A 17,791-nucleotide genomic window follows, 5' to 3' on the forward strand; every position below is an offset into this window, starting at 1 on the left:
TAGGCATGATAAAAAGGTCGTCGGCCTCTTAGCAGGCAGGTCGAGGATTCAAAACCTAGTTGATGAGAGGAGGCGGGGCCGCGGGGGTCAATCGAGTCGATGCCTCGAGATGTGCACTTTCAACTCGCTCTGCCCGATGTCTCTCTCTCTCTCTCTCTCTCTCTCTCTCTCTCTCTCTATAGCGAGATAGATCTCTCTCTCGCTCGCTAGATGGATCTTTCTGAGGAAAATATTCCTCTCTCCCGCCATCATGCATGAACTCGAGTTTGAGCTTGCGCCGTATCGTGATGATAAAGCCCAGTGCTTACGTATATATCTTACAACGTGGTCCGCCGTATTCTTCGGAATGCTGCTCGTCTATCAGGGAATTCTGAGAACCTGTAGTTTTCCACCTCTCACCTTCACGTAAACCTCACTATAAGAACAGACAATCTCTCATGCAATGCGTAGCTTACTGAGAGGTACGAGCCTTGTCGAGAGGTTCCTAATGAAGGACAGCTCCTTCAGTGCCATGCAGGATGAGGAAGTGGAGGACGCTGAGGATGAAGCTGTTGAGGGTTCTTCTTCTCGCCCCAGAAAGTGGGTGCGCGAGTTTTCCTCGCTAGCCAATGTTGTTGCTGCTCGTTGTGCAAGGTATTTCGGCACTCTCGCGGCCTATATATTGCGCGCGCTTGTGTGTGTGTGTGTGAGAGAGAGAGAGAGAGAGAGAGAGAGAGAGAGAGCTCGTGCAAATTTCAAGAAACACCTGAAACCCAAATTATGTTTCCCTCTATTCTCTATGCTTTTCTCGGTGTGTCTCTCTGCTGGTTTTGTTGAGCTGAAAGCACAAGAATCCCCCCCCCTCCCCCCCCCCCCCCCCCCCCCCCCCTTCCTCCCGCCCACCAAAAGAATGTAGCAGATGTGTTTCAGGATTTTACTGTCATCTGTTGAAGAGCTGCAACACCAGTTTGATGATCATGTTTCTGAGTCTCCGAGAGTTCCATCCAAATATGCTCAAAATTTGCTGGAGTACTGCTGTTTCAGAGCTCTGGGGGTTTCAACCAGAGTGACAGACTACTTGTCTGACAAGAACTTTAGACGGCTCACCTTTGAGATGATGCTGGCATGGGAGGCCCCCGGTGTAGCTGACAAGCCAATTATAAGGGTGAGGAGCTGTGGAAGTGCAAACCTTTCATAGGCAAAAGCTCTCGTGTGTGTAATAGCTGGATGTGTTGCAGGTTGGTTCTGAGAGGGCCGTTGGAAAGCAAGCGTTTGTGAGACTAGGACCTGCCATTGCTGGTGTGGCGGATCCTGTAACAGTTCACAGCCAATTTGATGTTTTAACTGCCACAACTGAAGGGAGGCTACAGTTTACGGTCTATGACAAGTATTTAGCAGAAGTGGATAAGTGAGAGGGCATGCCTCTTTTGAGCAACTTTTTTGTAGCATCTTGCTATGAGTTTTGGTTTGCTCTTAACTTATTGATGAAAAAATGTTGGCATTTCATGTCAGGATCATGAAGTCTATGAAGAACCAATCTTTATCCTCTCACCTATCAAAGTTTCAGCTGGTGAAGGGTGAGACTTTAGTAGAGCTTGAAGGCACTGTTACGACACCGCCTGTTCTTCAGCATGCTGGCGTTTCTACATGGCCTGGTACATGCCCCAAGCACTTTCTGCTTACTTTTTCCTCCATATTGTGGACTCTTCCATCTATGTGTTTGCACGTTACTATTGACTTTGCACTGTGTACCTTCACTGACATGTGACACAAAAGGTTTATTTGCTTTATAGCTCTAGTCTTGATTATCTTTATGCAGGGCGACTGACTCTTACTGATCATGCTTTGTACTTTGAGCCCATTGGAGTGGGGTCCTACGATAACCCCAAAAAATTTGACTTCTCTGATGATTCACGGCATCTTGTGCGGCCTGAGCTGACTGGCCCTTGGGGTGCTCGACTATTTGATAAGGCAATTCTCTGCAAATCTTGTACTAAGTAAGTTGCCATGGTGTAATTTATTCTGTGTAGTTTCTTTCAGATTGTTTTACAGGGGGTTTATTGGGTTCATATGTGTCTCTTTTTGCAGTCCTGAACCGCTCATTTTTGAGTTTCCAGAATTCACAGGCCATTCTCGTCGGGATTATTGGCTTGCAATTATTCGTGAACTCGTCCATGCACACCAGCTCATACGTAAGTATTGGCTGGAAGATGAGGACAAAATCGAAGCCTTGTCTAGAGCTGTTCTAGGCATTGCACGTCTCCGAGCAACACGAGAAATCATTCACAATCTTCCATTAAAAGGCGAGTCACTACTCACATTTTTGACTTGTGAGGATCTACCTGGGGGTGACCTTATTCTGGAAGCTATTGTAAGGACTTTCGACAGTAGGAAAAACAGTGCCAATGGGATGTTGCAAAGGAGCCCTTCGTATGCGAGATCAGCAGCTGCTGCTATAAATACTTTGAGCTCGCCTACTTCTACAAGAAAAGGTAGTGTTCAAGATGCAGGTATTCCTGTGGGGGAATTTCTGATAGGTGATCTCAATCCTATTCAGAAAGCTGTTTTGCAATCTCGGAACTGTTCAAAGAGAGTGGAACTTGCACAGTCTACAATTGCTGGAGTGAAAGTGGATGGCATTGACACAAATCTGGCTATTATGAAGGTCTACCTTGAACTTCACACATATGGTGTTTCGATGAACATTACTGCTAGCTTTCATTGTAAGCCTCATCTTAATCTTCAATGAACTTATGCAGGAGCTTATGCTACCTCTTACTCATGCCTTGGAGTTGATAAAAGGACTACAATCTTGGAATGAGCCATTGAAGACAACAACATTCCTTTTGATATGTTCATATGCTGTGTTGAAGTAAGTGCTCAGTCAAGATTTAGTGGAAGTTACATCAGCATAAAGTTTGTTTTATGACTTTCTCGCTTCAGGTATGTAATTTTACAGGTTTTTCTCACTGCATTTTTTGTCTGTGTAGGAATTATCTTGGATATGTTATCCCTGTTTGCCTTCTGTGTTTTGCTGGCTCTTTGCTATGGTTTCGGCTAGGTCAAGGCAGCAATGAAGGGGATCTCAATGTTTTAGCTCCTCCAACATTAAATGCTGTGGAACAACTAATGACTCTACAGCAAGCACTGACAGACCTAGAAAATAATCTACAATTGGGCAACATCTCTCTTTTGAAAGTTCGTGCTATTTTGTTTTCAAGGCCTCCTCAGGTAACCCACACTCAACTGTTTATGTTGTGTTATCCAGGTTTCTAGTAACTTTTACCATGCAAAACATCTGATTAAAAAATCAGTAACCGTGTGAATGTTAGCTCTCATTATCTGTGGTTGTTGTGATTCAAAGAAGGAACGGTCTATTCTATCCATCTGTACTCCTGGCACTATCGGTCTGTTAGAGTGGATGCCACTTGAGCAAGGGACCTGTTGTTGCATGGTGGAGAGCCATGAGGTTTGGATTACTCTGAGGGAAGATGGAGACAAAATTCAGTGTAGCCAAGTATAAGGTGGATGTAGTACATTGGGACCTCCTTCCAGAAATTTAGTTATGCTAAAGCTTAATGAGGGTGTTAATAATAACATCTCTTGAACAGTCACCATCAAACATTAGAATAAGGACAATCAGCTTAACATCAAACGATTAGAGCAATGAAAGCTTAAGAACTAGTAACTCTACTACTAAGGTGTCACAAGTAGAGGCTAGACCGAGGGAAAGCTGGAGAAGCAGCAACAATGGCAGGCAAACGCTGTGCAGCAAGCGAGGTAAGTTCAGCATACCTGCTACCCACTGATCCCTGCCATCAGCAACCAGTACTAGGTTCACAGGACCTTAGGAAGGACATCCTGATTCAACTTTCAAGCCACAACAAACAATGAGAAAGCCAACCAATCAGTGTGATTCTCTCGTGGAGAGGGCAACTTATGGGATCCCGTCCGATGGATTAAATAAAGCAGGACCAGCACACACACACAGAGGCTCTTTTGCGTGGCAGCTGATGATGTGGCAGCAGTACGGACGCTTTGAGTTTTGCACTGACTGTTGACGTGGCAACTTGTACGGATTTCCGCATTTTGCATTGACTGTGTTGTTTGTACGGATTTCCGTGATTTACGTTGGGCAGTTTTTGGAACCAGAAGCTTTTGTGTTTGAAGCTTTTCATGTAATTGCTTTTCATAGGCCAAGGGCCTTCAAATATGTTCAGAGGGCTCATTCTTTGGCACGCTTTTGGGTGAAGGTGTAGGGCGCAAGTACCGGCATTGTACTGAGTTCAAGCAATATAAAGAAATACCGAAAGGGGCGCAAGGTTTGGGGCCAGTGTTCTCTTGGGGTGGACCTTTGCCACTCCCCGTCTCATGTGTCGTGCATCTCTTTCAATTCAGTTGTTATTTGAAGTGCTTAAAGTTTTTCAATCTCGTTGGTACGTGGTGCCCGTCCTCGTGACAATGGTATCGGAGCTTCAGGCATGTGCTTTTTTGAAAGCATACCGGTCCTACCAAAGAGCAGATAGAGCAAGATGGCGATTCCAAAGTGTACAAGGAAGTTTACTAAAGAATCTTCGTGTCCCGACCCAAGACTTGTTACTTCATCGCGCATCGGACGCGCTCCCGTCTTCATCGCTCTGTCTTACAGGGCATAAGCCATAAAGATCACTTGCAAAGAAGGATCATGGATTTTTTTTTCAAGCTGCTGTTTTCCTCATAGGCAGTGCCATGGAGTGGTGGATGTCTATAGCTACCAAGCTGCATACTCCAAGGACTTGGCATGTCACGTGCACAACTAACCCTATGTGCATGTGGACAAGCTACTTCATGACAAGGGTTCAGTTAGCTTAGGAAGTGTTCTGGCACCTTTGTGAGTGTGTTCGCAGACCGTGCATGTCCAGACACTCAGAGTAGTTGCATTTCCTCTGGTTGCACACAACATGATCATCAGATTACAGTCAGTACCCATCAGGAGCATTTTACAGTGCATAGAATCTATTTTTCCTATTTTAGCCATTTTTCACTTATTATTAATAAGTGACTTTGCTGGGAAACTGGGTAGGGCAAACTGGCTAAGTCAATATATAAGAAAAGCTAGCGCTAGCACTTTGTGGCAGAAGAGCCCACCAACTGACAAGCACCTTTTCAGCAAGACCGGCAGGAGGCCTAGCGTTTCCAGCCAACAGCAAATCAAAGCCTAGCGTTTATCACAAGATAAGCCTAGCGTTTTTCACAAGATCAGCCCTGGCATTTTGCAGTTTGCAGACCAGCCCTGGCTTTAGCAGATCACAGCAGAGCAGCCTAGCGTTTTTGCAACTTGTAGATCACCTAGCGTTTTGCAGATTCCTGACGACAGAACCAGCCCAGTCATTAGCGTTTTCAGTTTTGAGAAGTTAGACTCTGCAAACTAAGTCCCAAACCTCGTAGATCTCACCTTCCCACAGCAGATCCTCGCCGCATGGTCAGATCAGCCAGAGTTTGCAGATTCAGCCCCCTATTCGCAGATTTCAGTATCTGCATTTTCAGCACATCGTCATTGCGTCGTCGTCACCGCCGTCGTCATCGACATAGAGTCAGAATTCAGCAGATACAAGATTTGCAGATTTCAGCCCCTAGCGTTTTAGTTTTGAGCCTGTCTCCTCGTCGTCATCATCGTTGTCGACATCGTCAGTCAGTCCATTGCATTTAGACCATTGTACGAGGATTGTGCAATCAATAGCATAGACCTCTCTCGCCATAGAGAGTGGGGCCCTTGGAGGAGGGTTTGACAACATTCTGGTGTCGTATTCTTCTGTATCTATTTCTCAGTCTCAACACCTTCATTCACAGTGTTTACCACTTTGTTTGTGATCATTTGCACTCTCTTACTAAAGGAACGGAAGGCTCTCCCTTCCGTAAGTAAAAGGAACCCTTGAGCACAGTTCGGAGCACTCATCTTGAGCAAAGTTCATCATTCACTTCCGCTGAACCTTACATTGGTATCAGAGCTTTGGGATTGTTTTGTATCACTCAAGGAAAGATCCACAAGAATTCTTTTGCTTTGTAACCCAAGTCCACTTGGGCGTGTCGATTCCTAATCGTGTTTTTGAAGAGTGACAGGAAACCCAAGAAAGAAGGGCTTGTCCAGCCTCCCCTTGTTCCTCTTTTCACTCATTGAGAGTGGACCGTGCACTTAGCGGCCGGCCAATCGACGTGAGGTGGGAAAAAGCAACCTTGGTGTGAGCGCAAGGCCGCCAAGGGGCGCGCCCGCAGGAAAGAGAAGAGCTCGGGTAAGAGAAGATCCTTCTCTAACACAGATTGCAAGCTAAAGAAAGAACCTTAAGAACCTCAAGAACCTCAAGAACTCAAGACCCTGAAGAACTCAGGACCCTGAAGAACTCAAGACCCCAAGAACCACAAGAACCCAAGTTCCTCGTGAACTCAAGAACTCAAGACTTCAGTGTATGGTCATCACCCGAAGTGGAATGGATACTTCGTATGGAGGTGATGAGCATGGAGGTGGCAAAGAAGAATTTTTCCCACCAGGAGGGTTTTCCGACCCTCCCCCCTCCCCATCTACGCCAAGGATTGCACCAAATCCTATGGAGGCTTTGGTCTGGACGATGATGGACATGATGATACAACAAGAAGCGCAACGCGCCGCCTTGGAGCACGAGCACGAAGAAAGAAAGACAGAATTGGATCGTGAACGCGAAGAAAGAACGGCATCCTTAGAGCGTGAGCGCGAGCAAGTGTGCTTGGCGGCCGAAGAAAGAAAGGCAGAATTGGATCGCGAGCTCGAAGAAAGACGGTTAGCCTTGAAGCGTGAGCGCGCGCTTGGCGGTCGAAGACAGACAAGCGGCCTTGGAGTTAGAGAATAAGGCACAGAGAGACCAACGCATGCAAGAGTTAGTCCTACAAGTACTCACCTCGAAATCCGAGCCAGTCAAAGATGTTGGTAGTTCATCAAGTAGCAGAGACTCGAACTCCAATAACCCCGTCATAGAGAAGATCACTTTCAGTAAGATGACGGTAAGATGGATGCTAGTGTTATTTATTCTTGGTTGCATCAATTTAATGCTTATTTTGCAACAACTAAGAAGACGGTAGCCATGTACCTTGCCTGTGTTGCCATTAATTGGTACCATGCATGGTAAGAGACACAGTTGGCCAAACATCTAGAGGAAGCCGACGAAGGCGCGCCCCTTTTCTTCAATTTGGCTGACTTCCAAGACAAGCTCAAGGCGTGGTTTATGCCACCATAGTACCTAGCACGGTTGAAAGACGATTGGCATAGTCTTAAGCAAAATGGTTTGCGAGTTATTTTTTTCTCTAATCGTGTTTTGCAGCTCGGCACCCAATTACGCAAATTGGATGATGAGCGCAAGGAGGCTTTCATTTTTGGGTTGGATGACTATATCAGGTTTGATGTCGAAGTCCTCGACCCCGTAGATCTCAACAAGGCGGTAGCGATTGCTCTCGTGCAGGAGATGAAGCACAATAAGGGAAAGCAGAAGGAGACCAAGACTTCTCAAAGTACCTCTCAGACTCCTCAGAACCCGCAGAAGGGTAAGAACGGTAACTCTTCTAACCAATCTTTCTAGTCTGTCGGAAAAGAACTCACACAATGAATCTAAGGGTAAAGCTAACACAATTGCTAAACCTAAGCTCACTCCATATAAAAAAGCAGCACAAGGAATTTTAGGAGGATACATCACGTCAGAAGAACAAAGCATTTATTCTAAGGAAGGTCAATGTTATCATTGTCACCTCAAGGGTCACATAAAAAGAACTAAGATTGAATTTAGCGAATCTAAAGAACCCACAGAACCCACATCCTCTGTTAATGCCATAAATGAGAACATGAGTGTGACCCAAGTTTCTCATGATCCTCCCATTGACGAGTCTCTCATTTAGTGTTATGGTCATGTGAAGGGTCAGCGTTTTGTCATATTGTTTGATCTAGGCAATATGCATGATGTGATAAGTGACTCTCTTGTCGAAAGAGCCCGCTTGGAGGTTAGCAAGACATCTCCTTTTGAGGTGTCTGGCTTCGCTCCCGGTATGGACTCTCTCATTACACGAGAGTGCCTTGATGTGTTATTCACGGTTCAACAAGTGTCCTTCCGCAGAAATTTATAGTATCTCCTCTTTCAGGATGTGATATGCTTTTAGGCATTCGATGGTTTGGTGAGCATAACCCTCTCATTGATTGGGCAACCAATACTTTCACTTTCAATGCCAAAAGTGACTCTCCCATTGTCATTCATGGGGAGGAAGTTGTTCATTCTTCATCTCTCATTTCTAATGTGTAGATAAAGCTTGAAAAGAATCAGGAGAAGGAGACTCTCTCAGTCTTGTCTTCTCCAAAGCACGACACACATGATTTGCATGATATAGATGTGATTATTCACAAGCATGATGATTTGCAGCATAAAGATGTGATTGTTCACAAGGATGATGGTTTAGTTGATGCTTGTTCTAGTGAAGCAAACCTCATTGCAGATTCGATCAATCACGAAGAACCGATCTTTGCTTTCGAGTCGAGATCGAAGGAACCCCACAGGAAGTATTGTGTATGCGCATGATTAGTTAGTACGCATTGTTTAAGTGTTTCATTCGTGACGGTTTCCTGAATTTTAGTCACCGTCTTTATGTGTTTCCTTTTCATAGGCATGCCATATTGTACAATGAACACGATTCACTCATGAATGAGGACGGATGTATGCAGATTACTCATGAAAAGATGAGATGTTTGCATTCAAGGAATTCACATTGCATGTCTCTTCCTTAGCATGACAGAGTATCCGAAAGAGCACAAGAAGTATCGAGAATCACGCATCAGCATTTCCATTGTGATTTGCCACAGTCGATAGATTTAGATCAGAAAGACAAGTTTCGATTCCAATTTTTGCGTGTGTTTGATTAACGGTTTGGCACTCCGTCTCTTTGTTCATCTACATTGCTTGCACAGTCTTTAAAGAAGAATAGAATTTTTCTAGTCACTTTACACGGAATGGGTATGTTCATGTTTTTGTGTTGGAAGTGCTTTCAAGAATTTTCCTCTTCGGAGATTCTTGAAGAAGGTAGATCCACGACTATAGCCGAAGTTGGAGATTTGACGTAGTCACAGATGACTTTGTGTCGCTTTCGGCGCGATTCAAAGAAGCAAGCGTTGCAGACCTTTATGAAGTTCAAGTATTGCACGACCCACAGATCGGAGTGGGCCGGCGAAGAGTCCTTCCCAGGATTCATCCAGACGCTGTTCGCGATCTCCCTCGACGCCATACAGTTCGGTACTAGTACCTCACTTTAAAAAGGAGGGGATGTCACGTGCACATCTAACCCTGTATGCATGTGGATAAGCTACTTCATGACAAGGGTTCAATTAGCTTAGGAAGTGTTCTGGCACCTTTGTGAGTCTGTTCGCAGACCGTGCATGTCTAGACACTTAGAGTGTCACAAGACGAGCACCACGTGCCAATAGAAAAGAACAGATTGAACAGACTTTTAGCACTTCAATAAAAACATAAGTGAGAGAGAGAGAGACGACACGCGACACGGAGTGACAGAATTCCACCCCAGAGAGTATTGGCCCCAAACCTTGGCGCCCCTTTCGGTATTTCTTTATATTGCATCAACACAGTACAAGCCGGTACTCCAGACTCTGCCCCTTCTCCAAGAAGCATACCAAAATGAGCCCTAACCTCATATTTAAAGGCCCTTGGCCTGAAAAGCAGTTTTTTATGAAAAGCCTTTTAACTCAAAAGCAATTGGTGCAAAAGCAATGTCAAAAAGCTGCCAACGTAAATCACGAAAATCCGTACAGTTGCCACGTCATCAACCAACGCAAAACGTGGAAATCCGTACAGCCTGTCACATCATCATGCCAGCGTAATTTTTGAAAATCTGCCACATCATCAGTATTTGTGTGTGTGCGGGTCCTGCTTTATTTTAATCCTTTATGTTTCTTGGGGCCCCATCGGACGAGGTCCCGATAAGTTGGTAGGACTTCTTTTATTACTTGCTCTTCTTAGGGTTTAGGCCCCTCGGCCGGTAGCTCTGTAACAGACTTGGACACTCCAAGTCAAGAATCAACCGCGACAGCACCAAATAACCACTTCAAAACAATTCATAGATCACAATAGATTTGCACTGGTCGGGCGGAGTTCCGTGCCTAGAGATATTGGCCCCAAAGACTGGTGCCCCTTTCGGTATTTCTTTTTGTATTAATCAATCATCAAAGTACAAGAGAGCGGTTAGGGTTTCACTCTCAGACTCTGCGTTCAGATGCTCTGAGAAGTGAGGCCCTCACCACTAATTTAAAGGTTATAAGGGACGCCCAAAAGCAGAGCCCCAAAAGCTTTTAAAATAAAAAGCATCAGTTCTCTCTCTCTCTTAGAGAGTCTTTTTCTCTTTTTTTTATAAAAAAAAGGAAAATTCGCGTCGCTCATTTTTTTCCAATTTTTTAGCCTCTGCGATTTCCGGAAATTAGGGTTTGCAGGAATTTTAGGGTTTTTGGCAGAAATTAGGGTTTTTGCTGTCCGCCACGTCATCACTTTGTGACAAGCTCCGTTCTTCAGTAGGTTGACACGTTAGCAGTTTGTTACATAGAGTAGTTGCATTTCCTCTGGTTGCACACAGCATGATCATCAGATTACAGACAGTACCCATGAGGAGAATTTTACAGTGCATAGAACCTATTTTCCCTATTTTAGCCATTTTTCACTTATTATTAATAAGTGGCTGTTGGGAAACTGGGTAGGGCAAACTGGCTAAGTCAATATATAAGAAAAGCTAGCGCTAGCACTTTGTGGTAGAAGAGGCAGTAGGAGCCCACCAACTCACAGGCACCTTCTCAGCAAGACCGGCAGGAGGCCTAGCGTTTCCAACCAACAACAGATCAAAGCCTAGCGTTTTTCACAAGATCAGCCCTGGCGTTTTTCACAAGACTAGCCCTGGCGTTAGCAGATCACAACAGATTAGCCTAGCGTTTTTGCAACTTGCAGATCACCTAGCATTTTGCAGATTCCCGACGATAGAACCAGCCGAGTCATTAGCGTTTTCAGTTTTGAGCAGTTAGACTCCGCAGATTAAGTCCCAAACCTCGCAGATCTCACCTTTTTGCAGACAGCAGATCCTCGCCGCACGGTCAGATCAGCCAAAGTTTGCAGTTTCAGCCCGCTATTCGTAGATTTTCAGCATCTGCGATTTCAACACATCGTCATCGCATCGTCGTCACTGACATAGAGCCAGAATTCATCAGATACAAGATTTGCAGATTTCAGCCCCTAGCGTTTTTAGTTTTCAGCCCGTCTAGCCGTCGTCATCATCGTCGGCTAGTCCATTGCATTTAGACCATGTACGAGGATTGTGCAATCAATAGCATAGACCTCTCTCGCCATAGAGAGTGGGGCCCTTGGAGGAGGGTTTGACAACATTCTAGTGTCATATTCTTCTCTATCTATCTCTCCGTCTCAGCACCTTCATTCAGAGTGTTTCCTTTAAAAAAAAAAAAAAAAAAAAAAAAAAGCCTGCGCGATTTCCGGAAATTAGAGTTTCTGGCAGAAATTAGGGTTTGCAGGAATTTTAGGGTTTTTGGCAGAAATTAGGGTTTCTGCTGTCCGCCACGTCATCACTTTGTGACATACCCCCCTCTTAAAAGCATTGTAATCGACCGCGATTACGCCTGCAAAACCAACAAAAGCCATAAACCGTCTTAGCAGACACTGACTGTTAGTACCTACGTACTAGGAACACACATCTAGCACATGTACAAAATCGACAGTCACATCACACGACATCACCAGACATCACAGGACATCACATGACATTCAACATTCATTCGGATCTTAGACCATGATTTATCGGCAATGTAGCTAGCAATCACATCTAGGTCCAATCGGGACCTCATCGATGTCCGATTGACTAACCCCTATTGCAACCATGTCTATTCGAGATCAAGTAGACCAAAATGCTGCAGTCATTTCGTCTATCAGTTCCTGCACTCACAAGAAGTCAAGAACAAATTAGTATCATTATCAGGATTTCCATTTCATAAAGTCATCCAGCAGAATACTGTCAGCTCTCAGTATCCCTGAAGCTCAAAGAGACATCAGTGACTTTAGTATCAAAATCGAGGCATCTGTTGACAAAGGAGCGGAGTAACTCCCCTCTTGTGCATCCCACTGCACCAGATCTTCTGCCAAGCTGAGTTTCTGGGTTCCGTTTGGAGTAGACTATGCTAAACCAAAACATCGAGGTAAAGTTTCACAATCCGAGGAGTATCTGCTAGGTCCTCCTCCTCCATCCACTTCGCATCAAATGCAGGAAAGTTCTTGAATTTAACAAAGAACCGCCTTCGGACTTTACCTTTCTTCATATCCGTATGTGCCAAAATCTGTTCAAGAATAAGGGTCTCCTCGTTTTCTTCCACTGTAGGTTGCTCATCAGGCTCCCCATCATCAGGCACATCACCCTTAACAGGGTTCAAGAGACTCACATGCAATGCATTATGAATCCTCCAAGTATCTGGCAGTTCCAATCGGAAAGAGACATCATTTATCTTGTCAGTGATCTGGAAAGGTCCATAGTATCACATACTATGCTTTGGAAAAAGCCTCTCCTTTCCCTTTTTCTTTCTTAGGTGTGCCTTCTCAAAAGTAAGAGCACCCAATCATCCTCCTTCAGTTTCAAGTCGCGACGATGGCGATCCGCTGCCTTTATTCTATCGTTCTTGAGACTCCTGCAAAGTCTCGCGAACCTTGGCAAAAGCCGTATCCAAATCTTGCGAATATTCATCCGCTTCAAATATCTAATCTTTCGTGCTCAGGAAGGATGGAACCTTCGCAGCACTTTCAACAATCTCACATGGCGTCTTCCCCGTCGAAGAGTGTATCGTGTTATTGTAGGCAAATTCCACCAAAGGTAAGTTCTTTTCCCATTGAGTCTTCTGATCCGAGATACAAGACTTCAATAAATCTAAAATCATTGAATTGGCAATCTCAAATTGCCCGTCAGTCTGCAAGTGGAACGATGACGAGAACTGCAACTGCGTGCCAATGTTTTCCCAAATTGCCTTCCAAAACAAACTCATAAATCTGGGGTCTCTGTCGGAGACAATCGTCTCAGACGTGCCATGTAATCGGAAAATCATTGTGATCTTTCTGTGTTCTTGGGAGATCAAAAATGAAATCCATTGCAATACTTTCCCAGGCGTGGGTGGTATGGGTAAAGGCTGTAACAATCCCTGTGCCTTATGCCTGTCAAACTTGACCTTCTGGCATACCAAGCAATTGCGCACAAACTCTTCCACATCCTTTTTGAGTCTCGGCCCAAAGAAGTATCTCTCTACCCCTTTCATGGTGGTAGCAATGCCGCGGTGACCCGTAAAAGGTGGACAGTGGCATTTAGTCATAACCTTTTCCCTCAACGGCTGCGTAACGCACAACATAGTCTTTTTCATCAAGTAGCCTTCCCGAAGGGAGTATCCAGCTACTGTCTCCCCATCCCGTATCTGTGTTACAATATCTGCAAAATTTGTATCTATGGCATATTGATCGACCATATCCTCGAAGCTCCTATGATGTATCGCGGAAATAGCCAGAACCAACGGTTTCCGAGACAAAGTATCTGCCACCACATTCTTCTGTCCCTGCACATGGACAATCTGGAAGTGAAACTGTGACAAGATGTTCACCCACCGCATCTGCTTTTCCGAAAGTTGCTTTTGTGACAAGAAATAGCGCAAACTCTGATGGTTTGTAAAGACAGTAAAATCCGCTCCGAGTAGGTAATGCCGCCACTGAGTAAGAGCATGGATAACCGCCAAAAGCTCTTTCTCATAGATCTGTGCTGTCATCTCCGGCCTAGAGAACAAACGGCTCTCGTAAGCTATGACATGGCCTTCTTGCATGAAGACCGCACCCAGACTACAACCACAAGCATCACAATATACTTCAAATGACTTCTACAAGTCCGGCAAGTCAAAATAGGTCCCATAGTCAATTTCTCTTTCAGTGTCTGAAAGGCAGTCACCTCTGTGGGTCCCTACGAGAAAGGTACTCCTTTCTGTGTCAAGGTATGCAAAGGGGAAGCAACCTCTGCAAACTTTCGTATGAACTTCCTGTAGTACGAACACAGTCCCAAGAAGCTTCTAACTTCATGGACATTCCTCAAATCGGGCCAATCACGGATAGTCTTCATTTGCACTCCTGCTGCTGACACAATGTGTCCCAAAAAGTGTATCTTTGGTAGGAAAAATTTACTTTTCTTTGCATTAATCACTAACGTGTGATCTCGTAATGCCTGAAAGACTTGAAGCAGATGATCTCTGTGTTCTGCCTCATTCTTGGAGAAAACAATGATATCGTCAAAGAACGTGCCACAAATAGCCTGTACTCTCGAAAAATCCTGTCCATCATCCGGTTAAATGTCGCAGGAGCATTGGTTAAGCCAAAAGGCTTACCAAAAACTCAAATAACCCAAAAGTCGTCCGAAAAGCTATGTTGTAGACGTCTCCCGGCACTATCCTGATCTGATGATATCCATTCTTCAAGTCAATCCTGCTAAAGCACGAGGATCCCTGTAACCTGTCGAGTATATCATCGATCCTAGGAATCGGAAATCTGTTCTTGATGGTGATTTCGTTGAGAGTGCTATAATCGATGCACATTCTCCAAGATTCGTCTTTCTTCAAAACCAACAACACTGGAGAGCAATACGGTGAAGTACTAGGTTGGACAAGACCCTTTTCCAAGAGGTCTTTCACTGGGTTCATAATCTTTTCATTCTGTACTCGGCTCACACGGTAAGGTGGCCGATTCGGTGGCGTGCTTCCAGGTATCAGATCAATGGTTTGATCTTCAGGCCCTCTGAAAAGCAATCGGCATGAGTGTGGAGAAAAATCTTGGCGTTCTTTTGATCAGGTCAAAACATATTCAACCTTTATCCATCGTTCAGTTCTCTTCCAAAAGAATGAGTAAGAAACTGAAGTTCATCAAGTACAATCTCTAAGCCCGTCGCTTTCTCGACCCGGTAGTCAACCACGGCGTAGTTCTTGTGGTACCAAGGGATCCCGAGTAGAACGTCACTCGCGTGCCCTGAACACCCCTGTCATTGCAAACAAAGTTTGCCAATGCTCGGTGTAATGGCAACATCCCATCTGGGTGCCAATCGAACTACCTGCGCCTATGGCGTCAGTCTGTCGGGCGTAATTCCAAATCGAGCCACCAATTCCAAGTGAAAAGAAGTTGGCCTTTGCTCCTTCAAAAGAGCTTCCCGATCCTTCACTTTGCCCCAAAAGCGGCAAAGTTTGTACTTTCATTCATTAGATTCGGTATAGGTCCCACGCCATGTGGTACCAGTTTTGCTTTTCTATCTGCCTTTTCTGCCACATTGCTCAGCTGCTCTCGAACTCAGGCCTGTCGTCGTCTTTATCATTCTGTTCTTTCTGTGCCTTATTAGGGCACTTCGCGGAGATATGTCCCTGTTCCTCGCATCCAAAGCACTTCCCCTCTCTGATGAAGCGAGCTCTCTCCTCAGGAGTAAGCTTGGGTCGTGCATCATTTTTCTCTTGGTTGCTCTTTTTTCTTTCTACTTTCATTCCTAGAAGTCTGTTCGGCTCGTTGTGTCATAGCCTCATCTGTGGGGTAGGTCAGACTGCCAGAGTGAATGGCAAAGCCCCGCGTCGCATGACTCATCAACTCCTGAATAGAAGCTGACTTCTGTTCCAAGCAATGATCTCGGATCTCTGTAGGTAGACCCAAGGTAAACCGCTCAATCTGTTCTCTGAACGAGATCTTCTTGAATGAAGAGGCGGGTAGAAAAGAGCTCTAGAATCTTTCACAATAAGCATTGATTGTATCTTTCTTGGTCATCCGAAGATGGTTCCAAGCAGCTCGTATATCTCGCTCAAACTCTTGAGTCAACCAAGAAGAAATAAAAAGCCTCTTAAATTTCAGCCATTTAACTGACGCAGTCTTGTTTAAAAGAAGCGTGGACCACTAAGTACGAGCATTCCCTTTAAAGTAAGAGGCAGCTCTCCGAATCTTGGAGTGCTCTGAATAGCGTCCTCCCGTGAAAGCGATGTCAAACTGTTGTATAAAAGACAAAGCCTTCGAAGCATCTGAGTATCCTGAAAAAGTATCAAACTTGATCGAGTGGCCACCTTCCTTAAACTCTCGGACTTTCTTGCTTTTATCTTCGAGAAATTCATACTGGTTGGCTTTGTAAAAATTCTTCTTGTTCGCATAAAACTTTCCGTCATCGGAATCTGAGCTGTCTGTAGACGAGTCCTCAGTAGAACTGTCAGTCTCTGGGCGAGATGTAGCCTTCTTTGCCTTTTTCTTGCCCTTTCCAAAGCTTTGTTTCTTGCTTCGCTTTTTACCTTTTCTGTCTTCTTCGCTTGAATCTGAAGAGCTAGAAGAACTGTCAGAAGAAGAAGAAGAAGAAGAATCGGGTACTCCTTCAAATCGAACACGCTTCTTCTGTTTCTTTGCCTTGTCAACTGTCGACCAACGACCCAAATATCCTGGGAAGTCAGTGCCTTTCTTTTGCTTTTTGCCGTGCTTTTTGTCCTTCTTTTGCACGTCGAAAAGCTGAGCAATCCGTGCATCCACCACGTTCTCCAGTTCCTTCTCCGTATATTCCTTGGAGGCAAAAGGTTTCTTGAGAGTGGGTTTCGGGAGTGGTGTTGTGGTTCTCTGCCACTCCGTCTGTACCTCTTCCAAAGAGGTATGGTTCATATATTTTGCCATCTTTGGGTCCTTGGCAAAATTGAGCATCATCTTTGTTGCATCGCCAATCAATTGACGACGCTCCGTCTCTCTTTGCTCTGCCTGAGTAGGCCGAGGCGGGCCATACTCTCTGTCTGAATCTTCGTTGTGATCCCAGCCCGCATCTCTAGATGCAGAGGGAGTCGACTGATCATTGCCTAAAGCCATAGGTGCCGCGGAAAAAAAATTCGGGGATCGGATTTCCCGTAGAAGAGAAATCGGCCGTGCTCTGATACCACTGTAACAAACTTGGACACTCCAAGTCAAGAATCAACCGCGACAGCACCAAATAACCACTTCAAAACAATTCACAAATCACAATAGATTTGCACTGGCCCGGCGGAGTTTCGTGCCTAGAGATATTGGCCCCAAAGACTGGCGCCCCTTTCGGTATTTCTTTTTGTATTAATCAATCATCAAAGTACAAGAGAGCGGTTAGGGTTTCACTCTCAGACTCTGCGTCCAGATGCTCTGAGAAGTGAGGCCCTCACCACTAATTTAAAGGTTACAAGGGATGCCCAAAAGCAGAGCCCCAAAAGCTTTTAAAATAAAAAGCATCAGTTCTCTCTCTCTCTTAGAGAGTCTTTTTCTCAAAGAAAGCAAAATTCGCGTCGCTCATCATTTTCCAAATTTTTTTAATAAAAAAAAAGCCTCCGCGATTTCCGGAAATTAGGGTTTTTGGCAGAAATTAGGGTTTGCAGGAATTTTAGGGTTTTTGGCAGAAATTAGGGTTTTTGTTGTCCCCCACGTCATCACTTTGTGACAAGCTCCGTTCTTCAGTAGGTTGACACGTCAGCAGTTTGTTACATAGAGTAGTTGCATTTCCTCTGGTTGCACACAGCATGATCATCAGATTACAGACAGTACCCATGAGGAGAATTTTACAGTGCATAGAACCTATTTTCCCTATTTTAGCCATTTTTCACTTATTATTAATAAGTGGCTGTTGGGAAACTGGGTAGGGCAAACTGGCTAAGTCAATATATAAGAAAAGCTAGCGCTAGCACTTCGTGGCAGAAGAGGCAGTAGGAGCCCACCAACTCATAGGCACCTTCTCA

The 17,791-nt window shown here is 44.8% G+C and overlaps 1 protein-coding gene across 2 annotated transcripts in view; it reads left to right on the top strand.

The window, feature by feature from the left end:
- Nucleotides 1–223: 223 nt before the first annotated feature.
- The window catches only part of LOC147462067 (uncharacterized), a 59,114-nt gene continuing 41,546 nt past the window's right edge, over nt 224–17,791 (top strand). Inside the window, exons 1-8 of one of the 2 annotated variants that reach the window (XM_086509515.1) lie at nt 224–633; nt 910–1,144; nt 1,218–1,387; nt 1,492–1,634; nt 1,799–1,976; nt 2,068–2,644; nt 2,739–2,851; nt 2,970–3,210. In XM_086509515.1, coding sequence (XP_086365641.1) covers nt 443–633; nt 910–1,144; nt 1,218–1,387; nt 1,492–1,634; nt 1,799–1,976; nt 2,068–2,644; nt 2,739–2,851; nt 2,970–3,210 — 1,848 coding nt within the window. In that variant the 5' untranslated portion in view covers nt 224–442. Of the gene's footprint in view, nt 634–898; nt 1,145–1,217; nt 1,388–1,491; nt 1,635–1,798; nt 1,977–2,067; nt 2,645–2,738; nt 2,852–2,969; nt 3,211–17,791 lie in introns of both variants that reach the window. The other variant, XM_086509516.1, reaches the window with a different exon arrangement.

Source organism: Adiantum capillus-veneris, chromosome 3 (genome assembly GCF_014529385.1).
Source record: "Adiantum capillus-veneris isolate H3 chromosome 3, ASM1452938v2, whole genome shotgun sequence".
In the NCBI taxonomy this organism is placed as follows: domain Eukaryota; kingdom Viridiplantae; phylum Streptophyta; class Polypodiopsida; order Polypodiales; family Pteridaceae; genus Adiantum; species Adiantum capillus-veneris.